Genomic DNA, 10,412 nt, shown 5'->3' with positions numbered 1-10,412 from the left:
CGGCGGCGGTGCACAAGCAGAAGGTCGAGAAGGACCTGCGCCTCCGCAGCCGCGTGAAGGAGGAGGCGGCGGCCGTCATGGGAGCCATTTTGGAGCGCTGGAGGGACTTGGCGGGCTCCAACTGCAGAGACAGTATGGCCGCCTACCTGGCCATAGCACGTCAATGGTCCGGCTTTGGATGCACACTGTGGAGCCACGCGGCGGCGGTGCACAAGCAGAAGGTCGAGAAGGACCTGCGCCTCCGCAGCCGCGTGAAGGAGGAGGCGGCGGCCGTCATGGGAGCCATTTTGGAGCGCTGGAGGGACTTGGCGGGCTCCAACTGCAGAGACAGTATGGCCGCCTACCTGGCCATAGCACGTCAATGGTCCGGCTTTGGATGCACACTCTATGAAGTCGACTTCTACATTGTGAGTAGTCGCTCTCGTCTCGTTGCCGGGGATCGAACCTGCGGACTTTTGGTCGCAAGCCGCATTCCTAGCCAATCGTACATTTGTAGTTGACATACTCGTGCGTTGCCATTTTTAATATTTCAACAGTTAAAGCACATTAGCAGGATAACGATAGCTGTTTGTTTCCATGAATATTTAATAGGTTCCGTTACATAGCCGGATAGGAATATTTAATTTTTGTGACTCTGAGTGATCACAATCATCATGCGCGTTTTATAGCATTTAAATGGCAAAAGCACATTAACAAATGACAGCTGAAATAATTTCATCGCGCGCACCAAAATTGTTTGGACATTTGCTCTCATGCTCTCATGCTATGCTCGGTTCAATGAATATCTCGCTATTCGCACGCAATGACTCAGGGCAGTGTCACTTGCACAAAGAGGATACCCAGATGTGGTCCCCGAGGTCACGCTGACATTTTGAGTGTCCTCTCCAGAGTTCAACGGGGAGCTTTTCCCAGAAATTGTGGTTGGGGGTGGCGGCCGGCAGCGTGTCTCTGTATCGCCAAGGAGAGGCCGAGGCCCTCGAGTCGTTTCCCTACGGACAGATCTGCTCGTACGGCGTCTCCGACAGCAACACGTTCAAGATCAGCGCCGGTGGCCGAGACATGCTCTTCGAAACCAACAAGGTAACCAACCAACCAACCAACGGACGGAAGACCGATTTTTGTCAGCAAAATGGCCTTTTCAGCGACTAGTCATATGTCGTGGATTTTTCTTGTCATGGGGATTTTGCTCTGATGATCGGTAACGGAATGCTTAAAAAAAAAAAAAAGTATTCAATAAAGAAAAATGAAAATGCAAAAATATTAGGAAATGAATTGAATCGATAATAAGTGCACGTTTGTGTCCGTCCCAGCTGAGCGAGATCACGCAGCTGATGAACGCGTACTTCAACGCCACCCGTCTGCAGCGAGGCAAAGGCGACGGCGTCAAAATCCACGACGGCACACTGGTGGGCTTCCGCCACCCGTCCGCGCCCGCCCTCCTGCCCTCGCACCCCGTCTGAGATGGACGCCGCCCAATGTGTCGGCGCCGGGGGACGAAGGCGAAGCTGTTCTCTGACGCAAAGCCCTCAAGAGCTGGACCACGAACAACTTCTCAGACATCTGCTTTCTGTCTTGGGCCCGTTTGGGTTAACTTTCCTCGAAGGCGGCCGTCATCCCTCTCGTGCGCTCCCCCCTCCTTCCCGCGCCCTTCGTCGAGGAGTTTTCATAAGGTCCCGGATCAGGCCTGCGTTACCGCAGAAGTGTTGATGCAGCCAACCATGTGAACTTGGAACTGGAAACAGATGCTGCGCCTTTGCGCGCTCAAGTCACCGTGGCTGTTGTCCTCTTGTCCAGGACCCTGACGGAAGGATCACTGTTGCTGTCCCGTTGTGGTCGTCGTCGTCGTCTTCTTCTATGGTTTCCTGCCCACTCGTCCCTCATGCGTACTTTGGCATTGACTGATGACGTTACAGCACAGCGCAGCTTTGCTAACAATTGTAAAACAGAGGTACCTTGACTTAAGAGCCCACCAATTTGACTTTTTCGTTTTACTGGCTGTCATTCATTCAATTATTAGATGTTTTTTGTTTGTTCTTTTTAAATTTCCACAAAAACACCTTCCCACTCAAACACACACACACCCACACACACACACACACACACACACACACAAAAGCAAACAGTGATCCCTCGCTATTCCGCGGTTTGTTTATCGCGGCTTCAGTGCATCGCGGATTTTTTCAAACATATTCATAATTTTTTTTTTTTTTAAGTCCGCAAACGGTCCTCGAGAAGCTGCGAAAGTCAGCAAAACAACAGCGAGTCACATAGAGCAACATATACAGTACTACATGTATATGTTTACTGTATTTTGTTCTTCATACACTAACCTAACCTACCTTATACATGTTTAAATCTATTAGTATACAGCATTGTCATGTTAATTACTTCAAAATTTACTTCTACATGAATGTATACCATTAAATTTGGCCTTAGAAATGTGTACATGTACCTATGTAGAGGGGGGGGGTCGCTACTTCGCGGATTTTCGTTTATCGCGGGTGATTTTGGTCCCCATTAACCGCGATAAACGAGGGATTACTGTATTGTCACTAAATAACATGCACCCAAAAACACGGGATTGAGCCCGCGACCACTCTACTGCCTGAGTGAGGTCGTGACAACTAGAAGGCATCTCAGAAGAGGCCATAGACTCATCGGTACTGTGTTCCAAAAATGTCCAATATTTCACAAATCCTGACAGGATTTGTAAATTTATGAGCGCAACTATAACTAGCATGCATGCACAAGTTTCATGCTCATGACAACAGATCTGACAAGTGACAAATCCCCAGGTTACAATTTTTTTTTTTAGCCTCTCTCTCTCTCTCTCTCTCTCTCTCTCTCTCTCTCTCTCTCTCTCTCTCTCTCACACATACATACACAGACAAAACCTCACACGTACACACAGCACACAAAAACAGATAGACGAAGAAACACACAAACACACAAAATATGCACAAAAACAAACACGCATGTGACACAAAACGCACACAAAAAAAAAACATGCACACAAAAACAGACGTGCAAAATGTTTGAAGTTTCTTCCCCGAGCCAAAGTGTTGCCCTGTTTTAGGCTGGACCAAAGATTTTTTTTTATTTTTTTAATGCATTATATTTTAGCAATGATTCCCCTCTCTCTGCCCCACCTTCCACTTTTCGATTCAAGCATTTAATTTTACTCGAGGAGCGATTTTGTGGAGCTAATTGTGCAGTGTAAGTTTCCCATGTGACAAGACATCACAAAAGAAATCAACGCCAGCAGCATGTTCTGTATCAGATGAACGGGCAAAACCTTGACTTCTTGGCAGCTGCAGGCAGCTTTGGGATGATGGAGCACAACAACAACAAGAAAACCCATTTTGTTTTACAGTCACTTTGTACGCTGCATGGTACCTCTTGATCTAATGTGTGTGTGTATAGTTGATTGCACTATTTTTTTAAAACTAACTTGGAAGTGCAATAAGAGAAATACTGTATGTAATTATTAATAAAAAACAAAATAGCACCGTTTTATTGTATTTAATTTTTTTACCCCTCTCAGACAACTTTGGTGTTTTTTTTTGTTTTTTTGTTGATTTTTTTAGCTGGCCACGTTTCATTTGAAAAGGTAAAGTTACGACCCATGCGCTTTTTAAATTCCCTCAGATACACAGAAAAAAATTTGATTCGAAATTCTTTAATTCTATTCGAATTTTCTTTTAGCGAAACAGGAGTTGATTTTTAGAATTGAGAAATATGGAATGAAAAAAACGACAGTGAATATATAGTAAGGCGTTTTTTTTTCCTTGAAAAAAACAACAACAATGTATTGGAAGGCGTCTTCAGCCCCAAAAAAATGACCATGTATAGAAAGCCGTTTTGAGCCGAAAAAAACCAACCATGTGTATTAAGGCGTTTTTTTAGCCCCAAAAAACAGCTATTTATAGTAATGAGGTGTTTTGATCCGAACAAAACGACCATTTATCGTAAGGCGTTTTTAGCCGCAAAAAAACAACCATGTATAAAAAGGCGTTTTTAGCCGAAAAAAAACGAGTGTATAGTAAGGCGTTTTTGGCCGAAAAAAAACAACCATGTATTGTAAAGCGTTTTTAGCCCATTTTTAGGCGAAAAAAACGACCATGTATATTAAGGCGTTTTTGGCCGAAAAAAAAAAGTACAGTAAGGCGTTTTTGGCCGCAAAAAACGACCATGTATAGTAAGGCGTTTTTGGCACAAAAAAAACGGACCGTGTACAGTCAGGCGTTTTTGGCCGAAAAAAAAAAGACCATGGATAGCAAGGTGTTTTTGGCCGAAAAAAACGACCATGTATAGTAAAGCGTTTTTGGCCGAAAAAAAACAACAGTGTATAGAAAGGCGTTTTTGGCCGAAAAAAAATGACCATGTGTGTAGTAAGGCGTTTTTGGCTGAAAAAAACGACCATGTATAGTAAGGCGTTTTTGGCCGAAAAAAAACGACAGTGTATAGTAAGGCGTTTTTGGCCCTAAAAAACGACCATGTATAGTAAGGCGTTTTTGGCCGAAAAAAAACGACAGTGTATAGTAAGGCGTTTTTGGCCCTAAAAAACGACCATGTATAGTAAGGCGTTTTTGGCCGAAAAAAAACGACAGTGTATAGTAAGGCGTTTTTGGCCCTAAAAAACGACCATGTATAGTAAGGCGTTTTTGGCCGAAAAAAAACGACAGTGTATAGTAAGGCGTTTTTGGCCCTAAAAAACGACCATGTATAGTAAGGCGTTTTTGGCCGAAAAAAAACGACAGTGTATAGTAAGGCGTTTTTGGCCCTAAAAAACGACCATGTATAGTAAGGCGTTTTTGGCCGAAAAAAAACGACAGTGTATAGTAAGGCGTTTTTGGCCCTAAAAAACGACCATGTATAGTAAGGCGTTTTTGGCCGAAAAAAAACGACAGTGTATAGTAAGGCGTTTTTGGCCCTAAAAAACGACCATGTATAGTAAGGCGTTTTTGGCCGGAAAAAAACGACCATGTATAGTAAGGCATTTTTGGCTAAAAAAAACGACGATGTATAGTCAGGCGTTTTTCGCTGAAAAAAACGACCATGTATAGTAAGGCGTTTTTTGCCGAAAAAACGACCATGTATAGTAAGGCGTTTTTTGCCGAAAAAACGACCATGTATAGTAAGGCGTTTTTTGCCGAAAAAACGACCATGTATAGTAAGGCGTTTTTTGCCGAAAAAACGACCATGTATAGTAAGGCGTTTTTTGCCGAAAAAACGACCATGTATAGTAAGGCGTTTTTTGCCGAAAAAACGACCATGTATAGTAAGGCGTTTTTTGCCGAAAAAACGACCATGTATAGTAAGGCGTTTTTTGCCGAAAAAACGACCATGTATAGTAAGGCGTTTTTTGCCGAAAAAACGACCATGTATAGTAAGGCGTTTTTTGCCGAAAAAACGACCATGTATAGTAAGGCGTTTTTTGCCGAAAAAACGACCATGTATAGTAAGGCGTTTTTTGCCGAAAAAACGACCATGTATAGTAAGGCGTTTTTTGCCGAAAAAACGACCATGTATAGTAAGGCGTTTTTTGCCGAAAAAACGACCATGTATAGTAAGGCGTTTTTTGCCGAAAAAACGACCATGTATAGTAAGGCGTTTTTTGCCGAAAAAACGACCATGTATAGTAAGGCGTTTTTTGCCGAAAAAACGACCATGTATAGTAAGGCGTTTTTTGCCGAAAAAACGACCATGTATAGTAAGGCGTTTTTTGCCGAAAAAACGACCATGTATAGTAAGGCGTTTTTTGCCGAAAAAACGACCATGTATAGTAAGGCGTTTTTTGCCGAAAAAACGACCATGTATAGTAAGGCGTTTTTTGCCGAAAAAACGACCATGTATAGTAAGGCGTTTTTTGCCGAAAAAACGACCATGTATAGTAAGGCGTTTTTTGCCGAAAAAACGACCATGTATAGTAAGGCGTTTTTTGCCGAAAAAACGACCATGTATAGTAAGGCGTTTTTTGCCGAAAAAACGACCATGTATAGTAAGGCGTTTTTTGCCGAAAAAACGACCATGTATAGTAAGGCGTTTTTTGCCGAAAAAACGACCATGTATAGTAAGGCGTTTTTTGCCGAAAAAACGACCATGTATAGTAAGGCGTTTTTAACCAATTTTTAGCCGAATAAAATGACCATGTACAGTAAGGCGTTTTTGGCTGAAAAAAACGACCATGTATAGTAAGGCGTTTTTGGCCGAAAAAAACGAGGGTATAGTCAGGCGTTTTTGGCCCGAAAAAACGACCATGTATAGTAAGGCGTTTTTGGCCGAAAAAAACGAGGGTATAGTCAGGCGTTTTTGGCCCGAAAAAACGACCATGTATAGTAAGGCGTTTTTGGCCGAAAAAAACGAGGGTATAGTCAGGCGTTTTTGGCCCGAAAAAACGACCATGTATAGTAAGGCGTTTTTGGCCGAAAAAAACGAGGGTATAGTCAGGCGTTTTTGGCCCGAAAAAACGACCATGTATAGTAAGGCGTTTTTGGCCGAAAAAAACGAGGGTATAGTCAGGCGTTTTTGGCCCGAAAAAACGACCATGTATAGTAAGGCGTTTTTGGCCGAAAAAAACGAGGGTATAGTCAGGCGTTTTTGGCCCGAAAAAACGACCATGTATAGTAAGGCGTTTTTGGCCGAAAAAAACGAGGGTATAGTCAGGCGTTTTTGGCCCGAAAAAACGACCATGTATAGTAAGGCGTTTTTGGCCGAAAAAAACGAGGGTATAGTCAGGCGTTTTTGGCCCGAAAAAACGACCATGTATAGTAAGGCGTTTTTAGCCAATTTTTAGCCAAATAAAACGACCATGTATGGTAAGGCATTTTTGGCTGAAAAAAACGACCATGTATAGTAAGGCGTTTTTGGCCCTAAAAAACGACCATGTATAGTAAGGCGTTTTTGGCTGAAAAAAACGACCATGTAGAGTAAGGCGTTTTTGGCCGAAAAAAACGAGGGTATAGTCAGGCGTTTTTGGCCCGAAAAAACGACCATGTATAGTAAGGCGTTTTTGGCTGAAAAAAACGACCATGTAGAGTAAGGCGTTTTTGGCCGAAAAAAACGAGGGTATAGTCAGGCGTTTTTGGCCCGAAAAAACGACCATGTATAGTAAGGCGTTTTTGGCTGAAAAAAACGACCATGTAGAGTAAGGCGTTTTTGGCCGAAAAAAACGAGGGTATAGTCAGGCGTTTTTGGCCCGAAAAAACGACCATGTATAGTAAGGCGTTTTTGGCTGAAAAAAACGACCATGTAGAGTAAGGCGTTTTTGGCCGAAAAAAACGAGGGTATAGTCAGGCGTTTTTGGCCCGAAAAAACGACCATGTATAGTAAGGCGTTTTTGGCTGAAAAAAACGACCATGTAGAGTAAGGCGTTTTTGGCCGAAAAAAACGAGGGTATAGTCAGGCGTTTTTGGCCCGAAAAAACGACCATGTATAGTAAGGCGTTTTTCGCTGAAAAAAACGATGATGTATAGTTAGGCGTTTTTGGCTGAAAAAAAACGACCATGTAGAGTAAGGCGTTTTTGGCCGAAAAAAAACGACCATGTATAGTAAGGCGTTTTTAGCCAATTTTTAGCCGAATAAAACGACCATGTATAGTAAGGCGTTTTTAGCCAATTTTTAGCCGAATAAAACGACCATGTATAGTAAGGCGTTTTTAGCCAATTTTTAGCCGAATAAAACGACCATGTATAGTAAGGCGTTTTTAGCCAATTTTTAGCCGAATAAAACGACCATGTATAGTAAGGCGTTTTTAGCCAATTTTTAGCCGAATAAAACGACCATGTATAGTAAGGCGTTTTTAGCCAATTTTTAGCCGAATAAAACGACCATGTATAGTAAGGCGTTTTTAGCCAATTTTTAGCCGAATAAAACGACCATGTATAGTAAGGCGTTTTTAGCCAATTTTTAGCCGAATAAAACGACCATGTATAGTAAGGCGTTTTTAGCCAATTTTTAGCCGAATAAAACGACCATGTATAGTAAGGCGTTTTTAGCCAATTTTTAGCCGAATAAAACGACCATGTATAGTAAGGCGTTTTTAGCCAATTTTTAGCCGAATAAAACGACCATGTATAGTAAGGCGTTTTTAGCCAATTTTTAGCCGAATAAAACGACCATGTATAGTAAGGCGTTTTTAGCCAATTTTTAGCCGAATAAAACGACCATGTATAGTAAGGCGTTTTTAGCCAATTTTTAGCCGAATAAAACGACCATGTATAGTAAGGCGTTTTTAGCCAATTTTTAGCCGAATAAAACGACCATGTATAGTAAGGCGTTTTTAGCCAATTTTTAGCCGAATAAAACGACCATGTATAGTAAGGCGTTTTTAGCCAATTTTTAGCCGAATAAAACGACCATGTATAGTAAGGCGTTTTTAGCCAATTTTTAGCCGAATAAAACGACCATGTATAGTAAGGCGTTTTTAGCCAATTTTTAGCCGAATAAAACGACCATGTATAGTAAGGCGTTTTTAGCCAATTTTTAGCCGAATAAAACGACCATGTATAGTAAGGCGTTTTTAGCCAATTTTTAGCCGAATAAAACGACCATGTATAGTAAGGCGTTTTTAGCCAATTTTTAGCCGAATAAAACGACCATGTATAGTAAGGCGTTTTTAGCCAATTTTTAGCCGAATAAAACGACCATGTATAGTAAGGCGTTTTTAGCCAATTTTTAGCCGAATAAAACGACCATGTATAGTAAGGCGTTTTTAGCCAATTTTTAGCCGAATAAAACGACCATGTATAGTAAGGCGTTTTTAGCCAATTTTTAGCCGAATAAAACGACCATGTATAGTAAGGCGTTTTTAGCCAATTTTTAGCCGAATAAAACGACCATGTATAGTAAGGCGTTTTTAGCCAATTTTTAGCCGAATAAAACGACCATGTATAGTAAGGCGTTTTTAGCCAATTTTTAGCCGAATAAAACGACCATGTATAGTAAGGCGTTTTTAGCCAATTTTTAGCCGAATAAAACGACCATGTATAGTAAGGCGTTTTTAGCCAATTTTTAGCCGAATAAAACGACCATGTATAGTAAGGCGTTTTTAGCCAATTTTTAGCCGAATAAAACGACCATGTATAGTAAGGCGTTTTTAGCCAATTTTTAGCCGAATAAAACGACCATGTATAGTAAGGCGTTTTTAGCCAATTTTTAGCCGAATAAAACGACCATGTATAGTAAGGCGTTTTTAGCCAATTTTTAGCCGAATAAAACGACCATGTATAGTAAGGCGTTTTTAGCCAATTTTTAGCCGAATAAAACGACCATGTATAGTAAGGCGTTTTTAGCCAATTTTTAGCCGAATAAAACGACCATGTATAGTAAGGCGTTTTTAGCCAATTTTTAGCCGAATAAAACGACCATGTATAGTAAGGCGTTTTTAGCCAATTTTTAGCCGAATAAAACGACCATGTATAGTAAGGCGTTTTTAGCCAATTTTTAGCCGAATAAAACGACCATGTATAGTAAGGCGTTTTTAGCCAATTTTTAGCCGAATAAAACGACCATGTATAGTAAGGCGTTTTTAGCCAATTTTTAGCCGAATAAAACGACCATGTATAGTAAGGCGTTTTTAGCCAATTTTTAGCCGAATAAAACGACCATGTATAGTAAGGCGTTTTTAGCCAATTTTTAGCCGAATAAAACGACCATGTATAGTAAGGCGTTTTTAGCCAATTTTTAGCCGAATAAAACGACCATGTATAGTAAGGCGTTTTTAGCCAATTTTTAGCCGAATAAAATGACCATGTATAGTAAGGCGTTTTTGGCCGAAAAAAACGACCAGGTATACATGGTCATTTTTTTGGGGGATAAAAACGCCTTACTATACAAGCTCGTTTTTTTGGGGGGATAAAAACGCCTTACAATACATGGTCGTTTTTTTTCAGCCAAAAACGCCTTACTTTTCATGGTCATTTTTTTCGGCTAAAAATGGGCTTAAAAACGCCTTACTGTACATGGTCGTTTTTTTCGGCCAAAAACGCCTATAGTAAGGCGTTTTTAACCCCCCCCAAAAAAACACCACGTATCGTAAGGCATTTTTAGGCCATTTTTAGCCGAAAAAAACTACCATGTATAGTCAGGCGTTTTTGGCACAAAAAAAACTACCATGTATAGTAAGGCGTTTTTAGCTGAAAAAAACAAGCATGTATAGTAAGGCGTTTTTAGCCGAAAAAAAAACGTCCATGTATTGTAAGGCGCCGAAAAAAACGACCACGTATAGTCAGGCGTTTTTAGCCGAAAAAACCCCCGAAAAAAATGACCATGTATAGTAAGGCGTTTTTAGCCGAAAAAAATGACCATGTATATATAGTAAGGCGTTTTTAGCCGAAAATAACGACTATGTATATAGTAAGGCGTTTTTAGCCCAAAAAAAAAACAACCATGTATAGTAAGGCGTTTTTAGC

At 41.0% G+C, this 10,412-nt stretch overlaps 1 protein-coding gene across 1 annotated transcript in view; it reads left to right on the top strand.

Annotated features, from left to right (window-relative positions):
• plekhh3 (pleckstrin homology, MyTH4 and FERM domain containing H3) overlaps positions 1 to 2,037 on the top strand; it is a 34,006-nt gene extending 31,969 nt beyond the window's left edge. Inside the window, exons 12-14 of the mRNA XM_019875722.1 lie at positions 24 to 407; positions 889 to 1,080; positions 1,311 to 2,037. Of these exons, the coding sequence (XP_019731281.1) occupies positions 24 to 407; positions 889 to 1,080; positions 1,311 to 1,460 (726 nt within the window). The 3' untranslated portion in view covers positions 1,461 to 2,037. The remainder of the gene's footprint in view (positions 1 to 23; positions 408 to 888; positions 1,081 to 1,310) is intronic.
• The last annotated feature ends 8,375 nt before the right edge of the window (positions 2,038 to 10,412 follow it).

Source organism: Hippocampus comes, unplaced genomic scaffold (genome assembly GCF_001891065.2).
Source record: "Hippocampus comes isolate QL1 unplaced genomic scaffold, H_comes_QL1_v1.1 scaffold93, whole genome shotgun sequence".
Lineage (NCBI taxonomy): Eukaryota > Metazoa > Chordata > Actinopteri > Syngnathiformes > Syngnathidae > Hippocampus > Hippocampus comes.
This window is presented reverse-complemented; position numbering and strand designations above follow the sequence as displayed.